The 26,843-nt window shown below is 43.6% G+C and overlaps 1 protein-coding gene across 1 annotated transcript; it reads right to left on the reverse strand.

Annotated features, from left to right (window-relative positions):
• Positions 1 to 443: 443 nt before the first annotated feature.
• On the reverse strand, positions 444 to 26,639 carry hsd17b12a (hydroxysteroid (17-beta) dehydrogenase 12a). The gene is made up of 11 exons (XM_014124714.2): positions 26,345 to 26,639; positions 12,132 to 12,178; positions 11,441 to 11,516; positions 9,567 to 9,674; positions 8,282 to 8,346; positions 7,913 to 7,957; positions 7,134 to 7,168; positions 6,234 to 6,315; positions 3,853 to 3,918; positions 3,321 to 3,470; positions 444 to 2,198 (listed from the first exon to the last, which is right to left on the reverse strand). The coding sequence occupies exons 1-11, from the start codon at positions 26,520 to 26,522 to the stop codon at positions 2,043 to 2,045; spliced, it is 1,008 nt and encodes a 335-aa protein (XP_013980189.1). The 5' UTR covers positions 26,523 to 26,639; the 3' UTR covers positions 444 to 2,042.
• Positions 26,640 to 26,843: the final 204 nt, after the last annotated feature.

Consider the following 26,843-nt stretch of genomic DNA (forward strand, 5'->3'; position numbering starts at 1 on the left):
GGTTAGCTAGCACTAGTTTTGAGAAGTTTAGGAGTCATGGTTAAATATCTATTGAATTTTGAAATATTTGATTTGTCACTGTTGACGGTCCCTAACTGCTGTTGGTGGACTTAATACAGGCGAATATCCGTTGAATATCCAACCTGAAACTGTCTTACCTCGGTCTATTCCACCGCCATTTACTTCAGTCATATCATTTATTATTTGTTGCATTGAGAGGGAACCTGCAGGTAAGCATGTCATTGGACGATGTATAACATGCGCATCCCATGCAGATGACTAATAAAACTTGGGTGGGGGTCCAAAATGGCACCCTGTAGGGAATGGGGTGCCATTTGGGATAAATCTTACCATTAAGGAACAGCTGACATTGCAAACCCTTTTTTTTTTTAAACGGCATAGTTCTTGTTCATTAATATCCAGAAAGCAAGTCAGAGAGGAAATAAAATACAGACCACATTCTTTATTTGTACAGAATTTATCAAGTAGAAAGTTGATTAAATCGTACAGGTGCAAAGCAGCAAGAGTGACAGAGTACATTGCAATTCCAAAATTCCTGATAAACTGGTAGTTTCACACCTGAGAAATCTTCATAAGGCACCATGGTTAGAGTCTGGACATTGGTCAGAACAAGTCATACAGAGACCAACACCCAGACAAACCGTTGTGCATGTTGAAGTCCCTCACCACTCCAAAAGGCTATCGTGCACAATCTTTGGTAATACAGTCTGAACTTGTAAGGCAAGTGTATAGTATTAGCTTTCAATGGAACTACTATCATTTAGCGCATTCACAGCTCCATATAAAGCCATCAATGTGCAAGACTCCCTCTCATTGGACGTGATCAATGCCAGCATGAACTGGAAGGCATGTGGATAAGAATTACATTTTATAGAAAAAAAAAATAAGAAAAAAAAATACCTTAAAGCTTAGACAACTGAAAAAAGAGAAACGCATCAGTGCAACAAATACCCACCACTTTTTTTTTTTAAATACACAAAAACGTAAATATGCACAAAAAGCCAACACTCTTGATTGACAATAACTCAGCTAGACAGTTAAGGCGAACAAGCTGGGGGGAGGGGTGTGATAGCTTGTAAACTTTCCAGGCACAGCCAGTGTGTAAACTGCACTTCACACTGTGCGAAGTACCTGAAGATGTGCCTGAGGCTTGGTTTTACGTACATGTATAAAAATATATTTAAAAAAAGATTTGGCCCGCCACCATTCTGCTTACAACAGCAGAGTCAACGAAAATCACCCCGTTTAAAGGTCCAATGAAGATGTTTCTCAATATCAAATATGTTTTGGGTAACAAGTAAATTACTGTGATTGTTAATTAAAATGGTCAAAAATAACCACAAATAGCTTCTTAGCAAAAGGGCAATTTCTCAAGCAAGGATTTTGCTAGGACTGTCTAGGAGTAGTCAGACTGAGGGGACTGAAAATTTGCAGTTATTGGCAGAAAGGTTTGGAAAGCTTTCTTATTGGTCTATTAACTAATTTACTGCATGGTGACATCACCATAGAAGACCAAAACTCCTTCCCACCGAAACAGGCTGAAGTTTAGGCGTTTTTTTTCAAACAGCTCTTACACTAAAAGGGCATTTTCATTACCACAATTTCACAGTATTATTCCAACCTCAGTGTGGAAACGAATATAAAACAGAAAAAAAGGGAAAAAAACACATTTGACTGCACTGGGCCTTTAAAGATTCTTCTCTGCAATTATTTTGTGTCACATAGAAAAATAACTATTCCCTGTGCTGAGAGCAGAGTATGTGTTTTTGTCGCAGCCACTTTGTTAGAGCTGCCATTTTGGTTAGAGACATTATCGCTGAACCACTTCATTCAAAAGACGTGTCATGTTACGTCAATATGGGCTCCAAGGAAGAAAGCCGTTAGCGTCAACACACAAAAAGATCCTCCGAACACCGCCGTGAATCATTCGAAATGACTAACTAAATGGAGAGAGTCAGGGCTAGTCAGAGTGGTTGTATGGTAGTTCTATGGTCAGCTTCCGTTCTACCAGGGGGAGGTTCTTAGTCGCTCTTCAGCCTGTCACTCTTCCCGTTACTCTGGTTGGCCAGCTCCCTCAGCTTTCTCCTCTTCAGGTAGCCAGTACGCTGGGCACGGTTCATCCTTGCCCCAAAGTAAATGACCAGGTTGATGGGCACCAGGACAGTGGTCAGCCAGCCCTGAGGACACACAGACAAAAAGGTCAGAGGTTAGTTGGCACTCAGTGTGGACATAAACGCATTGAGGGCGTATATACTATTCAGTGATGTGAAACACGTCGCTTCTACATGACACAAAAAAAACAATCATATCAGTTCTACATGTCACATTTCTAAAACGGAAAGTTCTGCCCCCAAACAGAGGAAAACCGACTGAAAAGGGAGGTACTACGTGGGGTGTATTTAGTTAGGGGTCTCTCACACCAAATTGGTTTGATGTGGTTTTTCCAGAACTCTGGTGCGGTTACCCAATTGGGTAGCTTTGTTTGGACTGGTATAAAAACGCTAAAATTCGGCACTCTGGAGCGCACTAAACGCACTGTGGTTCGCTCAAAGGGTGATCTCCGGCTCGGTCTGATTCAATTCCTACCGTGATGCGGTTCGCTGCAGGCGAGAACACAGTCCGGACCAAACATCGGAAAAGAACCAGAGTTGCACATTACTATTGGTTGTTTCGATGGCAAGCGTTTGATGAAATGCATGGCACATCGTAACTTGAGATCCCTGAAACATTGTGCGTAGCAGAGCATTTATGAGCTCATCCGACGCAGATTAGGGGAGACGGGGGCTATACAGTAGGCTATTGAATATAGCCCATTCACGTCGCAGTTATAACAACTATTGCGCAGTTTCCTCCTGCATGTTGTTGGAAGACCAAAGCGAAAATGAAGTTTAGAACACGTGATGCTTGATGATAATCCGACTAAACGGATTTAACTTGATAACATTTGTCCAATAAACAAATGACTTGCATGGACATGTGATATTGTTTAGGACTTTTTTTTCCCCCCTCCTCCATTTGACAAAGTTAAACCAGCCAAAACAAATGAAATACAATGTAACAAATAGTCTAGCTTGGATTTGAACCATAGCTCAAAATTGTGTGAAAACGCCCTTAGAGACGAAGACCGTAGCAAAACGTTCTGTAACGTATTGGACAAATTCAGATAAGTTCCTCCAAGTTTTGTTCCATTTGGCTTACCATTTAGTTCCCCTGGATTTGTCCAACAACACGTTTTGTTGAAGCAAAAGCAAAAAAAGAAATAATAAAAACAAAAGGGGAGATGAGCGGTAGAGCCGTACCATGACTGCGTGGGGGAAGTAGCCGTTGGTCTGGTCCTGCAGACCGATGGTTGTCAGCGCAGCAGCCACATAGCGCTCCGGGGTGGGCTTGTCCAAGGTGGGCTTCCTGATACGGGTCATCTTGGTCGCCACAAAGAAGGGCAGCACGCTCTGGAGGGCAGAGTTTAGCTTAAAATGAAACAACGTATAACACACAGCAAACGTAGCCACGTTAAAAAGAGACGAGTTACACTGAGGTAAACAAAGAACAGGCTTGTAGTGTGAGCCATAAAAACAGAGGCATGACTGCATGGTGCTGTTCTGTGCTAAGGATCAGTCAAGAAGAAGCCATACTAACTACCTTTGTGGAACTGTCAGAGGTCACACGAACTGGAAAGCAACTAGTAGCGAACAGGACCATGTTCAGTACACAATACATTGTTGAACTTTGCAGATAAATGCCAGAGAAGCAGGTTAGGTTTTACATAATGCAAGTATCTGAACATTGGCCAACACTGTGTCCTGCTGAATGTGGCCCAGGATGAGTTCTCACCTGGACAATGATTCCCTTTGCCTTATACTCCTCCTGAAGTCCCCGGGAGAAGAAGTCCACAAAAGCCTAAAGGAGCGAACAAAACATACTGACCATTACCACCTACGAGAGAAAGTGTTTCCCCTAGTGACCTGTAAGACTGGGATAACCAAAAAATAAAATAAAAAGGCTTTGCTAATAATACTAATTTGCCATAATTTCTATGTAACAAATCCTATGGAAAATATGGATGAGTATGAGGGTGGATTGGCACCACAGGAGGTTGGTGGCACCTTAATTGGGGAGGACAGACGTGTGGTAACGGCTGGAGCGGAATAGTATCAAATACGTCAAAACACATGGCTCCTGTGATTGATGCCATTCGCTCAGTTCTGGACATTATGAGCCATCCTCCCCTCAGCAGCCTCCTGTGATGGGCACCAATAACTTTATTTGTATTGTGCTTTTCAATACAAGTAACAAAGTGCTTCACATCATTAAATAAAATAAGTACTAAAAAGGGAAAAAAGGAGAAGTGCCAATTAAATCTTTATAACAGGGCGTTTCCAGGGCGGATTTGCACTGAATCTGCAAGCCTGATCTCCTCTAGCAGACCATTCTAAAGTCTGGGGACCCTAATGGAAAATGCCTGGTCACCTTTCTGTTTTCAACCTAGACTTTGGAACGGTCAACAGTGCTTTACCAGGGGACCTCAGGCTGTGTTTTGGCTCATACGGGAGAGAAGTTCTGCAATGTAGGTTGGGGCTAAAACAAATCTAGCCTTAAACTTCATTTTTATACAAAAAAAAGAAAAAAAGAAAAAAAATAAGTGGTAACCAGTGTAGCGCAGCTAAAAAAAAAGTGTTGTGTCACATTTCCTGGTGCCAGGTAATAGCAGTACTGCAGTATTTTGAAATAACTGGATGGAGTGGTTTGACAGATGGGTACACAAAGACTTACAGTAATCTAGGCGTGAGGAAATAAAAACGTGCATAACTACCTCCAAATCAGTGACAGACTTCACTTAAGCTATATTTCTTAGACATTAAAAAGCAGGACTGGGCCAGTCTAGAGCAACACGAGAGAGTCACACCCACCTCTCCAGCCGGTCAACAAGGACGTTATGATCAATAGTGTCAAACACAGCGCAGAGATCCAAAAGAACTAGAAGAGAGCATTTACCGACAGAAACAGAAGGTCATTATCACAGACTTTCAATAAAGCAGTTTGTGCTGTGACGAGAGCGGAAGCCTGACTTCATACTCAAATTGCTTGAAAACAACTAACATCTTGGATAAATAAGGAAGCTAAGAGAGGAGTCTATAATTATTCAGGGAGGAGGGGGTCTAGACTGGGCTTTTTAATTCAGAAGATGTTGGACCAGAGCAGTTTTAAAGTAGTCTGGAAAGGAGCCAGAAGTCAGGGAGCTATTTACAATAGACAGAATGCTGGGGCCAAAAGTCATAACCTCTTTTAGTGGTCTAGTAGTGATCACACCCAAGGGGCAGGTCTTCAGTATCAAGGAGGAACTCAAAGGATATGAGCAAAGGAGCAAAAAGGAAGCAGTAGACAGTCTCAGAGTAGTTGTCTGAAGTGCCTCCTGAGCAGAAAAGCTGTATGGGGCCCCAGCTACTGTCAACCTGGGATCTGATATTTTCTGTAAAAGACTCAAAAACAGTTTGAAGAGATCAGGGGATGCAGGCGTGTCATTGTTGTGTGTAAGACACAATCGTCTTCCACAGAATTGGATTGTGGAAGTACTCGGATAAGGGTAGAGTGAAAGTACGTCACTCTCGCATCTTCAACAGCGACAATGTAACTTCTCAGATCCTTCATTAAAAACGCAGAATACTTGAAGTTGGCAGGTCTTCCATTTACGTTCAGCGTTTCTGTGTTACTTTAAAGCACGAGCGTGGCCATTTAACCAGGGTGAGACACCGACAGCAGACTATTTTTTTTGGGGGGGGTTACATCTGGTGCCTAGATAGCCAGTATTAGGGTTTGAGGTCAGGCTAGAATGAAAGGCAGCCGGCACGTGGGAGAGAGAATCTGTAGAGTTCAAAAAGTACTGGCCTCAAAACCATTAAAAAAAAGGAATAACCTAAAGGAGGCTGAGATGCAAAAACAGGAATTGAATCCATTCGAAAGAGCAAAGTGAGTTTCAGCTTTATGCCTTCATCAGTGCTGTACCATATCTGCTGCCACAGAGTCTGAAGTCAGCAGACATGTTACTGAAACTGTTCCACCAAATCAGTGTGAAGACAAACTGAAATCAGCGGTAGGGGACAGAAAAGCACACTCAGAAATTGACTAGCAGTTGGAGTTAAATGATGCAATGTATATAAAGTGTGTGTATTTAAGGTATAAACGTGTGTGTGTGGAGGTCTATGACTGGCACTTGCCTTGGAAGAGGAGTATACAGTCAGAAGAGGGACGGGGTACATGCCACTGGCAGAGGAGATGTTGAGGACCACACCTTTGGACCTGAAAACACAAAAACCAAAAGGGAATTAGAAGTTTTTTTCCCCCTGCCATGGAGTGCCAAAAGAGCCTCCTGTCCGTCACAAAAGAGCACAAGCAGCCTAGTGCCACTGTAGACTGCCATACACACACTAATCATAGTCGCTGTGCGGGTTGCCATGGCAGCGGCTTGCTTACGCATTTAGCACTCCGGTTGCTGCAGTGATGTAGTGAAAAACGGGGTTGGTTAGCCCCTCACGGCACTAAATGTGCCCCGCCTTCCCATTGGCGCAGAGATCCCATGTGATTCGTCAGAGCCAATCGGAAGAGGGTGCACTTTGTGTGAATTGAAAAGCAGCTGGTCAGAACGGGGAACAAAGGGATAGAAAGAGGCAGGGTAGAAAAGCATCCTCTGTTTAACACTGTTGAACTCATGTCCTGAACATTTGAAGCCCATGTCTTCATTTCATGGTCATTCTAAAAAAAAGGGAGAACATTTAGGCTTTTCTGATGTAGGTTCCATCGTTAGGACAGCCTTGGCGCCGGCCTGTTCCTTTATGAAAAAAGGAACAGCAAGCAGCGAGATGATAGCTGAACAGACTGGTAACCAAAATAATATTAGGTCTACAAAGGATTTGATTTAGTGTTTGTAGTTTTACAGTGCAGCACAGCTTTGTCATGTGGATGAGTGTGTAAAACCCTTTTTTTGTTTTTATAGAATTACATCCGAGACAACCTCGTTTGACCAGTCAGACACACTTTAACAGACTATCAATAGCATCAAATAAAAAGTTAATGTTCATTTATAATGTGGCAATAGCACTTAAAGAAAACGAACTCACCTCTCTACCATTCTGGGCAGAACTAGACGAGTCATCTGAAAAGAGAAAGGTGAACTCCTGAGCAAACAGTTCGATTACCTGGCAAAACAGCATGGTCAGGAATCACACTGGCTGTGCCAATACACATCACACATGAAACAAGTCATATGGGACGCCATTATACGTTACATTTTATGCAAATATTCAACTTAAAGACAAATTTCCATTTCGATGGATGCTAACACGACCTATACATTTTTTTTTTATAAAATACTGAAATGGCAAGGGAATGAAGTCATACAGGACCAGCGAGGAAGTTTACATTACCGCTACAGATTTACCCCAGCGGCATTATGGGAGATGTATAGCACACCGGTACATTTCAGCCGCGTGGGAGGCAAGGGCGAACGAGAGAAGGAACGAGAGAAAGCGGGGGAAGAAATGGTAGTGCGTGGGTGGCAAACAGACAGCGTTGGTGTAGTTCACCGTTGCTCTGGGAACCACAGGTAGTGTGGCAGCAACAGTGGAGGAGAGGAAAGAGGATGAAGAGGAAGCGTGAAAGATGGACGCCCATCGACATGCCACCTGTGCCACTGTACGGTCGACACATTGTAACACTAAACCCCCTGAGCTTTGCCGCAGACCGACAAAGTGCACACAACCTGTGCAATAAAAAAAAGTCATGTTTTTTTTTAAATTACTGAAAAACTAGATGAATATCTATGGTATAGACATGCATAGCTGCCCCATGGTATAGATTTATACACACAGAACTGCTACAGAAGCAAGAGAACTCTTACCTGGCAAACAGAGGTCATGTTGACATTGATCATGTTGGTGATGAACTAGAATGAAGAAAAAGAACAAGGAGCTTTGACACCTACTCTCCCCTCTTAACTCCAAATGCAAATGAGTGCTTGCTATTTGCTACAGAGTACAGTACAGCTAGGAACTTTGGCTCTGTTCAATATTGATATTTTACCCAATTACTGGTTAAAAAAAAAAAAAGTTAAAAGCTGATCTGATTGGTCAAAAGAACAATTATTTTGTATTTCTTACTGAATTTGGCTGCCTGTGTAAAACGCAGCCTAATTGCCACTCAATTGGTTTCGAAGAAGTCTCGGGTAACGCATTACCAACCAAACAGAATTAACTCCAGAAAAACTCACGTTGTCCAGGTCAGGAATATGCAGGAAGTACTCAGGGTAGGGATAGGATATTCCCACATTATTCACTGTTGAATAAAAATAGAAGCCAACGAGACCATTGTTACTGCAAATAAGAACAATGTAACTGATGGCATTACACTTCCGAACCACCAGGAGGCAACAGGACCTCACAAGAGAGCCAGACATTCCTTAAAACATTTTTTAATTTTTTTTTAAAGGCATATAACCGCACCTTAAACTGGAAGAGCAAGCCAAGCAGCACGTGAATTTATATGCCCTCACAAAGAATTACCTGAATGTGACAGTCACACACCAAGAATGTGGACAGACATCACTTTCTGTACCAACACATCCTAATAAAAACACCTGAGGTACTTAAAATAGAAATCACTAGTAGGCGGCTAATTATAAAATGACGACACTGCCCCAAAACCACTCATATTGCTATGGCTTAGTGTCGCCCAGGTAACTCCAGGGTTTGAACTCAAGACTGACTGATGCGTTGCGGTGTCATAAGCAAAATGCTAACATGCATTCCACAACACATTGTCAGTCTGTTCTGGAAATACACACATACACACTTTTAAACAATGACAGAATTTTACACACACTTCTGCACGACTATGGACAAATAAAAGCTCAATGGCAATAGTGTGTGCACGCAAGAGTAGTTTATCAGTGTTGATTACGAGACCGATGACAGGATGGCCTTGGAAGGCTGTCATTGTAAATAAGAATGTTCTTAACTGACTTGTCTAGTTAAATAAAAGTTGTTTGTGGGGGCAATGTACAAAACATTTGGAACACCTGCTCTTTCCATGACAAACTGACCAGGTGAAAGATATGATCCCTTATTGATGTCACCTGTTAAATCCACTTCAGTGTAGATGAAGGGGAGGAGACAGGTTAAAGAAGGATTTCAATAAGGTATGGTAGTCGGTGTCATGCGCACTGGTTTGAGTGTGTCAAGAACTAGAACTCTGCTGGGTTTTTCCACTCAGTTTCCTGTGTGTCAAGAACAGACCACCACCCAAAGACGACCAGCCAACTGCCGGAAGCATTGGAGTCAACATGGGCCAGCATACCTACGGAAAGCTTGCGACACCTTGTAGAGTCCATGCCCCAACAAATTGAGGCTGTTCTGAGGGCAAAACAGGGTGCAACTCAATATTAGGAAGGTGTTCCTAATGTTTTGTACTCAGTGTAAAGAGAGGATAATGTAGTGTGGGGACAAGTGGTATACAGAGACACACGGTGACGAAGGCCAGACCAAAGGAACACCTACCCAGGACTCCGATCTCCAGTCCAGCCAGTCCAGCCTCGATCTTGGGGTAGATGTCCGACAGGCCAAAGTCCACGGCGATGGTCTTGGTCTCCACCTTGTACTGCTCCTCTGTGGACAGGAGGCAAATAGAGAAGATAAATCACACACTCTGCAGTCACCCCCATCAAACAGGTGGTACCCCTTTCAACAAAAATTCCATTGAAAATGAGCAGTAAAAATATAGACAACTTTCCCCTTCTCAAACAGGAGAGGGCGCCATGTACCCACTAATAAAAACCTGAAAACTCCTGACCCTCTCCTTCCATTGATATGCCTGCTGCAATTAGCATGTCTGATGGGCAAACCGGTAAATTCTAAGAGGAAAAATCCCAGGATGTGCCACTCAGAGGGATACACAGGCAGGAGTTAGCACTGCTGGATAGGGATGAAATTTCCACAAGAGAGTAGAGAAGTCTAGTGGAGAGATACAAGGCTGGAATATCCCCATGAACCGACACACCCCATTCATGAAGCTATATTTAGCTAGTGACATTGATTTTTTTTTTAAATCCTCAAAGGGTCCAAGACTGAGGGGGAAAAGAGTTGGAGTTGGTCACAGGGTTTGTATGGAGATTGGGGTTTCCAGATTAAGTAGGTTTGGGTTACCAGGTTCATTGTGAGCCAATTGAAGAAAAAAGTAAAGGTGACTATATGAGGTAGAGAAAAGGGATCGTTTGTTGGCACAGTGATTGGGGATGCCAGATTGAGGGGAGGGTGTTAAGTTGCCAGGCTGATTGTTCGAGGTGGAGGAGTGCCAGCGGTCTGGAACCTTGAGCCCTGCTCGTGACTACCCATCACCCCACTCTGAATCGTCAGCACGACAGGGGACATTGCACCCAAGGTGACGGCTTAGGAGACCAGAACCCAGTCGCTTTTACGGTGGCATTATTGGAAGGCCAGAACGTCTAAGATTATGGTGCCATTTCCGAAAATAAAGGACCAGTCATTCAAAACGCAGTGAGGAAACCTGACCACTGACTTATGCAACCAAACAAACGATTTTGGTCATTTAAAATAAATAAAAAATCCCCTTTAGTCAGTGTGCCAGTATCCTTTATGCATTTAATATACGGCACCTGAGAACAAAATTACACAGCACTGAGAATGAGGGTTTTCAGATCAACTAATATACAGCCAACTCTACACCCCAAAAGGGAAGATGAGGGCTCCACCCGGCACAGCCAGAAGAGGACTGACCACCCCTCAGCCTGATTCCTCTCTAGGTTTCTTCCTAGGTTCTGGCCTTTCTTGGGAGTTTTCCCTAGCCACTGTGCTTCTACACCTGCATTGCTTGCTGTTTGGGGTTTTAAGCTGGGTTTCTGTATAGCACTTTGACATCAGCCGATGTAAGAAGGGCTTTATAAATACATTTGATGGATGATTGAAGGGCTGAGGGAAAGAGGACAGAGACATGCGTCAAGGCAGGCCTGCCCATATGGACATCCCCATCTTCCAGGCTTTCACGGAGGTGCGTGTGTGCGTCCCAGTGTCCTGTAATAACGTACACAGGCTAGCCTTTTAGAGAGGGCTGGGGAAGGTTTACACAGTGGCCATATTATGTACATCAGCAGACAGAGTTGGCTGACAAGGCACACACTATACTCCACCAATTAGCATGTCCGACACTTTTCTTAACACCTTTATTTAACTTGGCAAGTCAGTTAAGAACAAATTCTTATTTTCAATGACTGCCTAGGAACAGTGGGTTAACTGTTCAAAGGCAGAACAATCGTTATTTTTTTTTTTTACCTTGTCAGCTCGGGGATTTCCACCTAGCAACCTTTCGGTTACTAGTCCCACGCTCTAACCACTAGACTACCTGCCGCCCCACTTACCAAGCTGCCTGGCGACGTCATCCAGCTTATCCTGGGAGCGACTGATGAGAATCACGGCGAACCCTTTACGAGCGAGCTGAGAAAGGGAGCAAGAAAGACGGGATGAGTAGGCTAGAACAGCACACCACAATCACTGAAGACTACATTGAACCAGGGAACTCTCCATTTTAAAAGAAGCGTAGAGACTTACTAGATTCCCATTGAACCATTTGTCACGGTTGCCTCGGCCAACTACGGTCTTGACTAAGCCTTCGCTACTGCTCTAAACGCATGCGTGGCCCATTTGACAAGGGTGCTCCAACTCAACATGGAACTGCGTGAGGAGCTGAGTGCTAGCCTTGTTACCGTCGCTCTTGTTCTTCTATCCTGGTGGAGACTGGAAATCCCCCAACATCCCCACAAGGATAGAAAAACAAGAAATTCTCCCAGGTGGGAACATTTCCCACAAGGACAAAGGCTATTTTTAGCTTAGGGGTTAGGTTTAGGGTTACAATTAAGGTCAGGCGTAAGGGAAAATAGGATTTGGAATGGAAATTTTAGGTCCCCCACCAAGGACAGAAAAACAAGTGTGGGTGTGTGCAAGAATCCTTTTCCACAATAGACCTGGAAGAGCCCTCCCTACCATGGCCTGTGCATCACTAAGCTTTTCCAATGGAGGAAATTAAATAAAGGGGTCATGCAGGAAACTTACCTCCTCCACATAGACTTTACCGATGCCGTCTGTGGCTCCCGTCACAACTGGAGAGAAAGAAAAATAAAAAAAGTCAGTACTCATGGTCATACATTCGTTTTGGACCGATGCCTCGGTTGAGCATTCAACTCAATGCATCGTCAATGAGAGCTGATGGAAATTATCCAAAGTGCATTACAGTGGCTTGGAAATACAATGCCATTCAAAAAAGGAGGAAAACAAAATTAGTAGGAAAACCTTTTGATGCCACCAGATGACGTTAGCTAGCTATGATTGAGGGGAGGCCACCAGATTTTAGCTAGCTAATGTTAGCATTGCTAGCTATTTTTTTTTTGACCAACTTTGCTAGCTAATGACAACATTGCCATCTGTCTAACGTAAACTTGACATGCTGCTGGCAAAGTCGTTGCCTACTAAATATTTGACCACTTTAGCAACATCATCGTATTTCCAGGCACTATAGTGGAATTCAGACTAAACAGTAGTTATTAAGCCCAGTCATTCTGGACAGAGGCGATCACCACTTTGGTGCCATCGAGGGCAGCTTGAGAACGTTCATAACGGCATGATGCAACCGAGTGACAGACGTGCAACCTAGGAATCGGTTCCGTTGACATTTTTTTGCAGCCTGGCTCCAAGTCACTATACACCATACCTGAAACAGTGTATACCTCTAACATGTAGTGGGGAATATACAATATATTGGGGGTCCAAATACAGTAACACAAGTGACCTCATGTAATTTCTGTCAAGGCTTTCAAAGAAACTAATTGCAGAGAAAATTCTTGTCTTAGCCGAAATCATGACACGCCTTCATTTCTGGTCAGACTGCTTCTTTGGGGGATCCAAACAGCAACAGAGTTAACATAGTACTGTAGCCTTCACGGGTGACTGGATAGCAAACGGTAAAATAAAAAAACTAGGACAAAAGCAAATCAGCTGAGACGCGCCCAACAATCTTGTTTGTCCATTATCATGCGGTACTGAATAAAAATGAGTCTAAAATGTTACCATTTAGCTAAAACTACATTTTAAAACAAGGCCTCCCGACAATGCTCTTTTACAGTTGGCTGAAGAGAGTTCCATTCCAAGTGGTTGCAAGAGACTAAAGACAGTGGAGGTAAAGCAGGATGGCTAGAGGTACAAGGAGTCCGGACGGATGTTCGTGTCATTCTCGGCTCGCTTTGTCAGGACAGCGTACAGCTATTTTTAGCCAGCTTCTGCCCTTCACCCCTATTCCATGCCTGACTGATAGTCACAGTCACACACCTCATGCTAACACTAACCAAGCCACCCCCCCCCCCATGCAGGATTTTTAGGGTGGGAAGCTAAGTGGGCACCAATATGTTCTATTCCCCAGCACAAACCATTGTGCACTAGCACAGAGGAACCAACCCAGGGCTGAGGAAGATTCAGACAGGCAGAAGCCACTCTCTGGCACCAAGCTGGAGAGGGAAACAAGGAGAGGGAGGGGTGGAATGATGACGAACAAGGAGCACGAGAGAAATGTGTGGAGGGAGGGAGGACAGGGATCCTAGGGGCGGCTAAAAATAGAAACAGAGAGAGAGGAAAATAACAAGCGAGTGAAAGGAGGGAGAAGAGAGGGAGCGAGCACAGTCAAAAGTGAAGAGAGAAGCAGATTGTTTTTTTTTTCCCCCCCCCCCGCCCATCTTAAGAATGAAACGCTCCTTGGCAGAAAAGCCTCAATGGGCAACTGACTGCGTCGCATCAGGCTATCTGCAGAATCAGGCTGAGACGAGAGAGGAGACAGTACACTCCCCTGCACAAGGGGCTACATGCAGAGTATGACCAGGCTAAAGATGACAGTATACCAACACATCCCTCAAAAAGAGAAATGCCATAGTGAGCTACTGTACATGAGCAACAGAGGAGCTGAATGCTAGATAGTGAGCCACGCAGTTGGTCGTGAGATATATGCCCGATTAGGAATACACCAGGAGAGTGCATGATGCCGACAAATTGCACATGTAAATTCATCTATAGTTTGTTTAAAAAAAATAAAAGTTGCACGTCGTTTCGTGAACACAACCGCATAGGTTCATTATGACAAGGGCAGTCTTGTCAGGACTGGAAGTTCCTGCACTCAAGAAATCCTTTAACTTCCTCCCCCGCCCTGCTTCACCCGAGACTTGACCCAAAGTTCAGAGCACGTACAGCCAACTCAGAAACACATTCTCTTTCAGGGAACAATGACCATATAGTCCCATGGATTGGCTGGGTGAACCAACAAAACAAGATGGACTGAAACAAGCGAACGGAATGGGCCGAGGGGGTTGGTAGGAGAGGTTCTGAATCTGTACCGACCGCATTCCACAGAGATATTAACACATGTGGAACAAAGGGTATGCATTTATGTGGGAATAGAAGGCGGGAGACTAAGGGATGGGAGAGGGGTATTCACAAGACACAGGGTGAGTGGAAGGGAGGAGGAAGCGCCATGTTCGCATACCACGCCATCTGCCTACAAGACGGTGAATAGGAGAGAGGAGACGAAGGGGCAAAGGGAATATAAACTGGGTTTTGAACCCTGAATCCACGCAAAAAAAAATAAGAGACCATTGCAGATTCAAGTTAGTCCGATGGTTTTGCAGCTCAGAATGTTCTATTCGCTCCTCCCTCCTGAATGGCTACACCGCTCCCTCATATTATAGAAAAGAACCATGCCCTCAAACTCATTTTGGCAAGGATGAGAGAATGACAAATAACATTTGTGGCAAGTGGATATTGCATTTCATGGCACCCTCACTGTATAGGTGGCACAGTGTGCCATTCCAGACGTACCATTATTCCCTATGAAGTGCACTACTTTTCGATCAGGGCACAAATAGGACTCAAAAGTAGTGTACTATATAGGGAATAGGCTTGACTTACCATCCCATCGCCCCCATTGTGTTGTGCGCTACAATGACAACCAATGTTAATAAAGACTTGCATTTACTCATTCAACCAAAAGCCAATGACACGTAACAAACGGAATGAAACAGATTCAACACAAATCTGTTGGTAAGATCCTGATATAGATAGATAAATATATAACAGCACCCATTCAGTCAACATTTCCACCCATTGGACCCAGAAAGGAACATTGTGTCCAAATTTCCCATTGTTAAATTCACAGAGCAGGATTTTAAAATTCCCCTCACGTGAGTGGAGCATTACGGGAAGGAAGGAGGAAGGAGCTACGCAAGCAGGCACAGAAGTGACACCACAGCGACTGGCGCCCCTAACAGGGGGGGGGAAGACGAGCGGTTACTGTGTGTCCATGGACACCTTTTTACTGTTAGTTCATATAAAAAGGAAATCAGGCAACTTAAAATTTAGGCACTAATCTATGGATTTCACATGACTGGGCAGGGCTGCAGACCACTTGGGAGCCAAGCCCAGCCAATCAGAATTAGTTTCTACCCACAAAAGGGCTTTATTACAGACAGAAATAGTCCTCAGCACCCCCCCACAAGTGAAGCCACCGGATGTTCAGGTCCTTGGGCTGGCTCGGTTACACTTGGTCTGCTGTTGAGGCCGGTTGGACATGCTGCCAAATTCTTTAAAAACAAGGTCGAAGGCAACTTATGGTAGAGAATTAACCATTAAATCCTCTGGCAACAGTTCTGGTGGACATTCCTGCAGTCAGCGTACCAACTGCACACTTTGTGCAACAAAACTACACATTTTAGAGTGCCATTTTATTTTCCCCAGCACAAGGTGTACCTGAGTAATGATCATGCTGTTTAATCAGCACTTTGTGCATATGGGACATTTCTGGGATTTTTTAAATTTATTTCAGCTCATTAAAAACATGGAACCAACCCTTTACATGTTGCGTTGATATTTTGTGTTCAGTGTAGAATGTCTGAGGCTCAGATGTGTTACTCCCATCTCCTCTATATGAATATATTTAAGACAACACATTTTCAATGCCATTTTGGTTAAGTTATCCCCTGGTGGGGGGGGGGCTTAAATTGCACTCGGCGCTCAGTGCTACACATGACGTAAACAAGGTAGTTGCTGCATATCGACGTTCCCTCCTCAGAGGCACAGTGGAGCTGACCCTGCCTGTCGCCTGCTCAGTGGCGGTTCTAGACCATTTCAACTGGGGGGGCCAAGCTGGGGCCAGATGTACTGTTAGAGGGGCCAGTTACATTAGACGTTATTGTAGTCATATTGTTTTCTTCACTGCATTGCAGGCATTAGCAGGCAAAAGACCATGTTCATAATCATCATCGTTGCCACTGTCTAATAACGGATGTAAAAAAAGAACAATAGCAAAAATGTAAAAATAATTTCATACTCCAAATTTAGGGGGGCCACAAGGGGATCCAAAATTGTCACAGGGGCACTGCCCCCCCCCCCCGAACCGCTAGTGCGCCTGCTCAATATTCATATTGAGGGCTAAAAAAAGCAGCACGAGTTAAAAATAGCAGCGAGGAGCCGAACGCAGCCTCGTCTGGATCTCGCCTGCCTGCCGCAGCACCTGAATACCAACAAGGGAGGAATGGACACGGGGGGGGGAGAAATAAACCCTGTTATGGCTAAAAACGGGGTCTACACTCTGCAGTGCAGCCCAAAAGAAAATACAGAACGGCATTGGAGCAATCATACTTATTTTTAGCATCCTGTTGCATCACCGTTCATGACTGTATATAATATAGCGTTGTAGCTCCCGAAAAAAAAACTGCAAATCAAAATGGGTGCAAAAAAAAAAAAAAAAGTGAATCCCCATCCCTCACTAAAACCCCAATTAACATTCGTGGAGAGGATGCGGTCCTCGTGTTGCCCCTTTCCTCAGGAGCTGTTAAGTCACTTGTCGTACCCCTGTCCCTCCTATCAACGAGCCAGCCCTCCCCTGCCAGAGAAAGGTGTGGTAGGGAGGCGGGCTGCAGTAGAAAACCCAACGCGACCACCATCCCTGCATTCACCCATCTCAAACACATTGCTTTAAATAGCAGAAAAAGCAGCAAGTCACATGGGCAAAAAAAAACAACAAGTCGACAACTAATGCTTGATGAGCCGAGAGCAAAAATAAGTCTACTTCGAGCCGCCCACGACCAAATATAGCATCTATATTTGATTACAGTGTGCAAAAATAGCCTCCCACAGGCTTGTTATTTTCCTTCATATCGCAACTTCCCTACCGGGGGATAACTTATTTTTAAAAAAATGGAAGGAATTAATTTCAATGGACAATAAACTGTTGCAGATCTAAATTTGATGACCAGAACAGGCTTTCCTTTACAGCAGTGGAACTATGAATCCCAGTGGCGGTCAGTGCCGTTTAGGATGAGGGAGGACGATTCCTTTTTCCATGAGCATGGCCTTATTTCTATTACAGCATGTTGGATGACTGTCATTCATATTCCAGTCACCCAGTTCAATGTAACATCGATAGGTTTAGGCTACTATATGATATTCAAATGAGGTTCCTATAACCTAGCCTATTAATGAAAGTTTACAACGTAGGTGCACACAGGTCGAGATTAACCTTTTGTGCGAGACTGACACATTCAATACTGCTTTTCACACTCTTGCCTGCATCTATCTTATCTAGGGTGTAATCATTAGTCCAGTGGCAAACAAGAGTTTCTACTGGACAAATTGAGGTATTTTTATCCCCGTTGCGTTTGCTTACGTTTAAGAAAAGTTTAAACAGAATCAGCGGAATGAACACATCCCTGATCATAGCAGCTACGTTGTATTCATTCTAGCCTCTATGCATTCTCCTCCTCACATTTTCCCATCGCTTGTGGACTTCAATGTACAACACATCAGCTGTATGTGACCAGGCGAAAAAGCCTTTCCAAGCAAAACCATATCATAACCGCTACACACAGCCTACATCGTTGTCCCCATTTTAGCTAAAGTAACATCCTAGTCAACATAGCTTGTAGAACTAATGCATTAGCAAACGCGCTACAATCATGCAGTTACACTGGCACGCCCAGGTGGCAACAAATTAATACAACCAAAAGCTTACCTTGACTTGGAAGAGTTCCAGTATTGTGTTGGATAGTCAGTCAGCTAGCTAACATGCCGCTGAGGCACTAAACTAGCCAACTGCATTTGCTAGCTAAGTGAAACTGAAAAAATAAACTTGCATCTCCATTTAAGAAATGTATTTGTTGAACTATTGTCTTTGAGTCACCTACTCACCACATTTCATGCAATGCAGTGCTAGCTAGCTGTAGCTTATGCTTTCAGTAGTTGATTAATTCACTGATCCTTCGATTGGGTGGAGGACATGTCAGTTCATGCTGCAAGAGCTCTGAACTTCCAGAGGACATCCTCCATCCTGTCATAATTACTGTAAGTCTACGGAAGGGGGTGAGAACCAAGAGCCTCCTACATTTTGTATTTTAGTCAATGTACCCAGAGGAGGACGGATGCTAGCTGTCCTCAGGCTACACCATGGTGCTACCCTACAGAGTGCTGTTGAGGCAACTGTAGACCATTGCAAAACAGTGTGCTTTAATCAATTTGGTCACATGTGAATATAAAAAGGATAACTTCTTCAATGCGTTTCCATGTTTATGAAATTCACTGAGGATGGTCCTCCCTCTGAGCCTCCATGATGAATCCCTAGTTTCACCATTCCAAATGAAAGCCATGTTGTGGTCATTAAATTGCTATCTGCAACGTCACATAACCTCCTGTGGCACCTGCCAATCAAACAAATATTTAGCAGATGTTAATGCGGGTGTAGCAAAATGCTTATGTTCATAGCTCCAACAGCGCAGTAATCTAACTTACCATTTCAGTAGTATTACCGTAGAACTGTACAGTTGTAGATCACTATGGCGGCACATTGCACGAAAGTCTAGATTATTGTAATGTTGCATGAAAGTCTAGACTTGAAATTGTAGTTCAGATTCAGATGAAAGTATATTATCGATCACTACATTAATGTTACCTAACCTTATTTGCAAGAGAAATGACAACTTTAAAAAGTTTAGATTTAGCAGATTTTTCTGCAGAGGGGTACTAAAGTGCACTAGAGAGATTTCAGACGCCTCAACAGGAGACAGCAGGAAAACCCAGTAGGGCAGCGTTATGATGCTCAGACAGAGTCCGAGAGAACAGAGCCCATGTAGTGCACTACATAGGGTGCCATTTGGGACAACCAGTGCTTCAGTTGAACCCTAACCCAATTCCCCATCTTACATACTCTTCCAATAAGGTCTTGGTTATCAAACATAGTGGAGCCACACGCCTCGTCGACAGTGTGCAAAGCTCTGCAGTTAAGCGCTTTTGCCAAGGAGGTAATCAATAACCCAAACTCTGGACTGTACAGCTTCACACAAAGTCAATGCAGGTCTTTAGTCGTTCACCGTCAACGTTGTGCAAATCTTCTCCACAAGGTTCTCAGACAACCAAGACATGATAGGAAGTCTGCAAGAGGAGAATTGGGTTAGGGTTCAGAATGATTGCCTAGGGATGTACCTATTCCAAAACCCAAGAACTCAACTGAAACAGAACATAGGCCTTAAGTTGATTTATGATGCAATACAGTCACTGGTGTCACCACATTGTGTTGTGCATGCACGGACTTGCCGCCAAATGCACTGATGGACTCTGGTTCTGTGCATGTTGGCCTACCAAACGCAACAAGATACTTGTGCAGTTCTATGCCGTGAATACTATTCAATTCACCCCATTACAACTATACTCCTAAGGTGGGCTCTCCTAACTTGGTGGAAATGTACTTCATGAGCCTGTGTGCCTCAGGACTAACACCATCCATTACTAAAAAAAAGTGGAATTTATTTTACCCTTATTTAACTAGGCAAGTCAGTTAAGAACAAATTCTTACTTTCAACGACGGCCTAGGAACAGTGGGTTAACTGCCTTGTAAAAATCTGTTGTTCTGCCCCTGAACCTTGTCAGCTCGGGGATTCGATCTTGCAACCTTCCGGTTACTAGTCCAACGCTCTAACCACTTGGCTACCTGCCGAATAAACTGACATTAACAAAACGTAATTTTAAAAGAGCAGGTTTAAACCAGTCTCATTCATACACGTACCGACTAGTCTGAACAAGTAAAGTGGAATAGCAGTATTTATTTTATTGCATTCATTTTTTGAGACTAAGTGCAACATGGGCTATTTAAAAAAAGAAAGAACCCGATGGAACTTCCTTTTCTAATAAAGAAACACGAGTCGTGACAGTGGAGCGAGAAAGGGGGGAGGGGCTCACAGAGGGCAAGAAATGAATGAGAAATTGATAGGAAGAGAGGGATAGAGCAAGAGAGGAGATGGGAAGGAGTGGCGGGGGCTTGAAATTAAGAGCTACAGCTTTCTCTACCCAGCAGCCCCGGCTGCAGCACGTGTCACAGCGCGTGTTCGTCACATGAAACGCAACTCTCCCGCCGTCTCCAACCAGCCACCCTCACTTTTTCAAATCCCCACCTCCATTTACAACACTAGGGGGAAGCACATTCACAAGCATAAATGGAGCTGCTGACCCTTCCTCAGTGACCGGCACATTTCAGTCACATACAGTACCAGCCAAAAGTTGACACCTACTCATTAAGGGTTTTTACATTATAGAATAGTGAGCACAACAAAACATATGGAAAAAGTGTAAGACACCTCAAAATATATTTTATTTTCTTCAAAAGTAGCCACCCTTTGCCTTGGTGTCAGCTTCGCACCCTGGAATTTTTCCTTCTTAATGTGTTTGAGCCAATCAGTTGTGTCGTGACAAGGTAGGGGTGGTATACAGACGATAGCCCTATTTGGTAAAATACCCAAGTCCATATTATGGCATGAACAGCTCAAATAAGCAAAGAGAAAACGACAGTCCATCATTACTTCAAGACGTTAAGGTTAGTCAATTCGGAAAATTACAAGAACTTTGAACGTTTCCTCATGTGCAGTCGCAAAAACAATCAAGCACTTTGATGAAACAGGCTCTCATGAGGACCGCCACAGGAAAGGAAGACCCAGAGTTACTTCTGCTGCAGGGGATAAGTTCATTAGAGTTACCAGACTCAGAAATTGCAGCCCAAATAAATGCTTTACAGAGTTCAAGTAACAGACAAACTGTTCAGAGGCATGAATCAGGCCTTCATTTATTTTTTTAACTAGGCAAGTCAATTAAAATAAGAATTTGTTCTTCAATGATGGCCTAGGAACAGTGGGTTAACTGCCTTGCTCAGGGGCAGAAAGACAGATTTTTACCTTGTCAGCTCGGGGATTCGATCTTGCAACCTTTTGGTTACTAGTCCAACACTATCCACTAGGCTATCTGCCGCCCCCAAATGGTCAAATTTATGGTCGAATTGCTGCAAAGAACCTACCACTAAAAGACACCAAGAAGGAGACTTGCTTGGGCCAAGAAACACGAGCAATGGACATTAGACTGGTGGAAATACATCCTTTGGTCTGATTAGTCTAAATTTGAGATTTTTGGTTCCAACCGCCATGGCTTTGTAAGACGCAGAGTAGGTGAACAAATGATCTCCACATGTGTGGTTCCCACCGTGAAGCATGGAGGGGGTGTGATGGTGCTTTGCTGGTGAAACTGTCAGTGATTCATTTAGAATTCAAGGCAGTCTTAACCAGCATGGCTACCACAGCATTCTGCAGCAATACACCATCCCATCTGGTTTACGCTTAGTGGGACTATAGGACAGTGACCCAACACCTCCAGGCTGTCTAAGGGCTATTTGACCAAGGAGAGTGATGGAGTGCTGCATCAGATGACCTGGCCTCCACAATCACCCGACCTCAACCCAATTGAGATCGTTTGGGATGAGTTGGACTGCAGCGTAAAGAAAAATCCACCAACAAGGGCTCAGCATATGTGGGAACTCCTTCAAGACTGTTGGAAAAGCATTCCAGGTGAATCTGGTTGAGAGAATGCCAAGAGTGTGTAAAGCTGTCAAGGCAAAGGGTGGCTACATTGAAGAATCTCAAATATATTTTGATTTGTGTAACACTTTTGGTTACTACATGATTCCATGTGTTATTTCATAGTTTTGATGTCTTCACTATTATTCTACAATTTAGGTAAGAAAAACCCTTGAATGAGTAGGTGTCCAAACTTTTGACTGGCTGTGCATGTTCCTTACAAGGAATTAAACACAGCACCTATTCATGACAAGTACACCAACTGAAAACCTTTGCATGTCACCTTTAAACAACTTTCCCTTTATCAAAAAGATGAATTTCCGCACATCCTTTATGCTGTTGCCATGACAGTCATTACCAAATAAAAAGGTCCTTTACATTTCATAAGAACTGACCAGTCTTCCATGTCACCCCTACACTAACTCCTGAATGGCTACACCCATCCCTTATAATATGTAACTGTTCCAATCGCTGAATAAACTAATGTCAAGGAGGGGGAGAAAAAGGCATAAGAAGAGTTTGAGGTTGTGAGACAAGGTGCATGTCAAATGCCCTGTGGAAGTCTCTGCCCATCAACGTCAATGGATGAAATACACCGCATAGAACCTAGTCTCCCTAATGTTGAATCCAATTTCAATGACCTTTTCATGAGCTACATCATAGGAATAACCTTTCAAAGTCTCCAACACCATAGCGTCATCCATTCTGTTAATAGATTTACAGAGGCAAAAACACCCCTCTAAAATCTTACTCCTTGGTTTGATCCACACCTCTAAAAAGGAAATAGAAGCTTCTGTCCCCCCCCCCCATGCAATGTATATCAGCTGCAGCACACTGGTATCCTTATGTAAGATGTGCTGCTCTGTGAGCTAATGAAGAGGTGGGGAGAGAGAGGGAGAACTTCTACAAGACAGACCGGTCGAGTCTAGAAATAACTTCTTTACACGTCTCACATTAAAAACAAGACAGGGATCGCTGAGCTCTATGAAAAGTATATTCACCCTACAGAATGTAATTTCTAAAACAGCGTCAACTATTCATTTCCCCCTAAACAAAAACGTCACATTTTTGGATATAAATCTGTTACTTATATATGCGTAGATCACTTGAATTTCATAACTACTGGAGGACAGTGCATAGCACATAAGATGCTATAGTTACGCAAGAGCTTTTACAGAGATGGATAAGGCAGGAGAACAAGAGGGGATGCCTCCTTGAGTCTGGCAGGGTGTATGACTCCAAACCTACCACCAGGGGTCCCCTCCACTCAGGGAACACGCCAGCCTCGCTGGAGCATCCAAAGGAATGCCAGTGAAACACTTGTGTAGCTCGTAAATCAAGTATGTGCGCAAGAGATGTGGCCAATGTACTGGCAGGCTACAGCAAGACACATGAAGGTTGAAAAAGGGGGCATAAAACATAATGGAGATTTGAGAACGTCTCCTTTCTATCATGAATTTCTTCACTGGTGTCCTTTTAGTAATACTCTCAGGCCTGTATCCCAGAACCAGATTAAACCTAGTCCTGGACAACAAGTGTGCAATTGAAAATTGTGTTTTTATAAAATGTACTTTTAAGCCATCTGTCTGCATATTGCAAGACATGGCATATCCAAAATGTGATGGTCCCGTTCTGTGAGCTTGTGTGGCCTACCACTTCGCAGCTGAGCCGTTGTTGCTCTGTGGCCTACCATGTCGCGGCTGAGTTGTTGCTCCTAGACGTTTCCACTTCACATTAACAGCACTAACAGTTGACCGGGGCAGCTCTAGCAGGGCAGAAATGTGACGAACTGACTTGTTGGAAAGGTGGCATCCTATGACAGTGCTATGTTGAAAGTCACTGAGCTTTTTAGTAAGGCCATTCTACTGTCAATGTTTGTCTATGGAGATTGCATGGCTGTGTGCTCGATTTCATACACCTGTCAGAAAAGGGTGTGGCTGAAATAGCCAAATCCACTAATTTGAAGGGGTGTCCACATAATTGACCTAAGTATGAATACATCATTTACAAAAGTGTATGCACACTGCTTTTTAGTCCGAGAAACCAGCCCTTGAGGTAGAAGTTGCGCTTGACAGGTCTAGAGTCAGATTTTCAACCTTTAATCCAAACCTTAGCCATAGGGGGAGAAAACTTAACCGAGACTGCATTAGTGGTTTGGGGCTACTTTTACCTACCACTACAGGGTCACACTGTTCTGACAGTGGCTTTGGGCAAGTAGAACTCGTCAGGCGAGATCTGTCACTCGTGTTAATAGCCAGGCCATGGGTGTTGCAATGGGAACTGTGCATTGAAACCTGAGCTACATGCAAGTCAGCAAACTTTGCATCTTTTTCTAAGAAAGGCCTTATGGTACACACATTGCAATTACGTAACTTTATACTTTGAAGATGCCAACAGACAGATGGGCCTACAAAAACATTTGGTATGACATCCATGAACAGGTAGCCTGGTCCCAGATCTGTTTGTGTGGTTTAAACAATGACCATAGGAGTTGGCAAGACGGGCACAAACAGATCTGGGATCAGGCTACAGAGAAGAGGCTGTAAAGTGACTTGAGAGTGAATGAGCATGCATGCGTGGTGCAACCTGGCTGCTAGACCTGTGCTTCAGGATCAGGAACCCGTTTCTCCATACCCTTGTCACCGCCAACTGCTGTGCATACTCTAGGGACTGACATTGGAAATTAATGTGAGAAGAGACTAGTCAGACTGGTACTCCTATGACTGTTGGTTTCTGGGTGAGGCATGCATATTTCACACACACAAAAAAAAAATGTATCTAGAAATTCCAAGGTAGCACTTTAAACCAAAAAATAGCACCCACACAAAAAACATGAAATAAATCAAATTATCAGTCAGCAATTATGAATTATAATATTAGTTTTTCCATTAGTATATAGTGATGTAGGTTAGCAGCATGCCAAACCTCAGAATGTGCATCAATAAATTCGGAGATGGGCTGCAAGGGTTATATAATGGTTACAGTCAAGCGACCATTCAACGTGAGCGCATGACATGATTTTGGAAATGTGTCGCAATCTATGACAAGGCAATGACCGATCACATAGCTAGAGCGCCGATGTACACTGGTACCCCGAAGCATATAAACCAAGAGAACATCAAACTATGCCATTACGCATTCAATAAGCATTCCACCAATGCGACACATGTTGGATTCCTTCATCTAACGCACATGACATTCATTTGGAACCAAATAAACGAAGCCATCCAAACCCAGAAACAACTTTAGACAAACGTACGTCATGATGCAGGGATAAAGATGTAGCTTAAAAAAAAAAAACACACCGTCATCGTTTTGGATAAGAGAACGTAGAGGATGGTATGGGGGCGCTCGGCAAATTGCGCAGCAAGACGAGAACGCGCCTTTGCTCCCAGACGCAGTAGTATTCTCGAAAGAGAAGACTGGATAACTGGGTCAAGCTAGGCCAAGGCTATTTCAACGAGACTAGGCTCCACATTATGCAAAGACACGATCCTAAAAATGTCTTAACAGCGAATATACTCTTATTTGACCAGGACGGCGACAGAAGCCCCTAGTTTGAACACTAAAATAAAACTTGAAAAACACAGGATACGAGTTAGACCAAATACAGCTGGATGCTTAGAATGAGGTCAAACTCAAATCAATTTCAAGCTAATCAGATAACAATATCGAAAAACTAAGATCAATCCATTTGATAACCCATTTTAGGTAGCCTATTAATTGCTTAAACAAAAAACATATGGCAACAATGAACGCATGACCAAACTATAGCCCGGGGTATATTATAAACTGTTGAATAACGTATGAAATGTTAACATTACAGAGACCAATCTACATTTGGGGTAAATCCAAATATAGGTCACGTCTTAATTGGGCATATATATATCTCATGTGGATGGGCTAATGTCGTTCACTGTGCCGCTGGATAAATTCTCACCCACACATTACCCATCTCTAAATGAGCGCACAACCTGCGGAATTTGGTTTGTGGTTTATCTATACTGGACATCTTCATCCTTTCGAATGGATGGCGAAAAACAATGCTGGTTTGGGGTCTGGAACTTCAGTCATGGGTGCTGAAGTGCGGCTGTTGCACACTGGAAAGCCAATAAGCGTGATCTTGTTAACCTGTTAGTGCGTTTACGCGATAGTCCTGATACACAACTTAAACTTTCTAAAGTCGGTGATACGTCAAATATGATGAGAATGCAGTATTTTCTTGATGTATAATAAAGTTGGCGTAAATATCTTAATTTTTACATTTTCTTGTCGAGCTCAAGGCTTCTTGAGCAGCCTTCGTGACTTGTTTTTTTTTTTCGTAAGGAATCCATGTGACCAACTCACCTGCCCATTTGCCCAGTTTCGGCGAGAGCAACTGTCCATTTCCCCAGACCCAAATCCGAAAACCTTGGAGGAGTCGGTGGAGCACCCACAAAGACAGTGAGGCCACGGTGAATGCTCCGACCCAGAAGAGTGGCATCTCGGCCACAGGAAGCATGTCCTCCACGTTCAACGAATACATGACAGCTGTTTTTCAGTTACTCTGTGGAGACCTCAAATTTAGGCAATGTGCTCTAATTTCAAGACACAACGTGCGAATCCCTTTATAAGGAGGTTGTAGCATCACACTAGTCTATCCTGATTTAAACACACGCCCACCACCTACTCTATAGCCTGCCTGCAAACCCACCTCTGCTCGTGATTGGTTACAACAGCTGTCTATCAATAGAAACTGCCCACCCTTTGGTGAATTTACACGTCAATCCCGAAGACTCCATTCCCATTCATGCATTGGGCGCATTCGTTTTGCATGTCCCGGTGCTCCGGGTAAACGGAGTATGTA

Source organism: Salmo salar, chromosome ssa10 (assembly GCF_905237065.1).
Source record: "Salmo salar chromosome ssa10, Ssal_v3.1, whole genome shotgun sequence".
Taxonomy (NCBI): domain Eukaryota; kingdom Metazoa; phylum Chordata; class Actinopteri; order Salmoniformes; family Salmonidae; genus Salmo; species Salmo salar.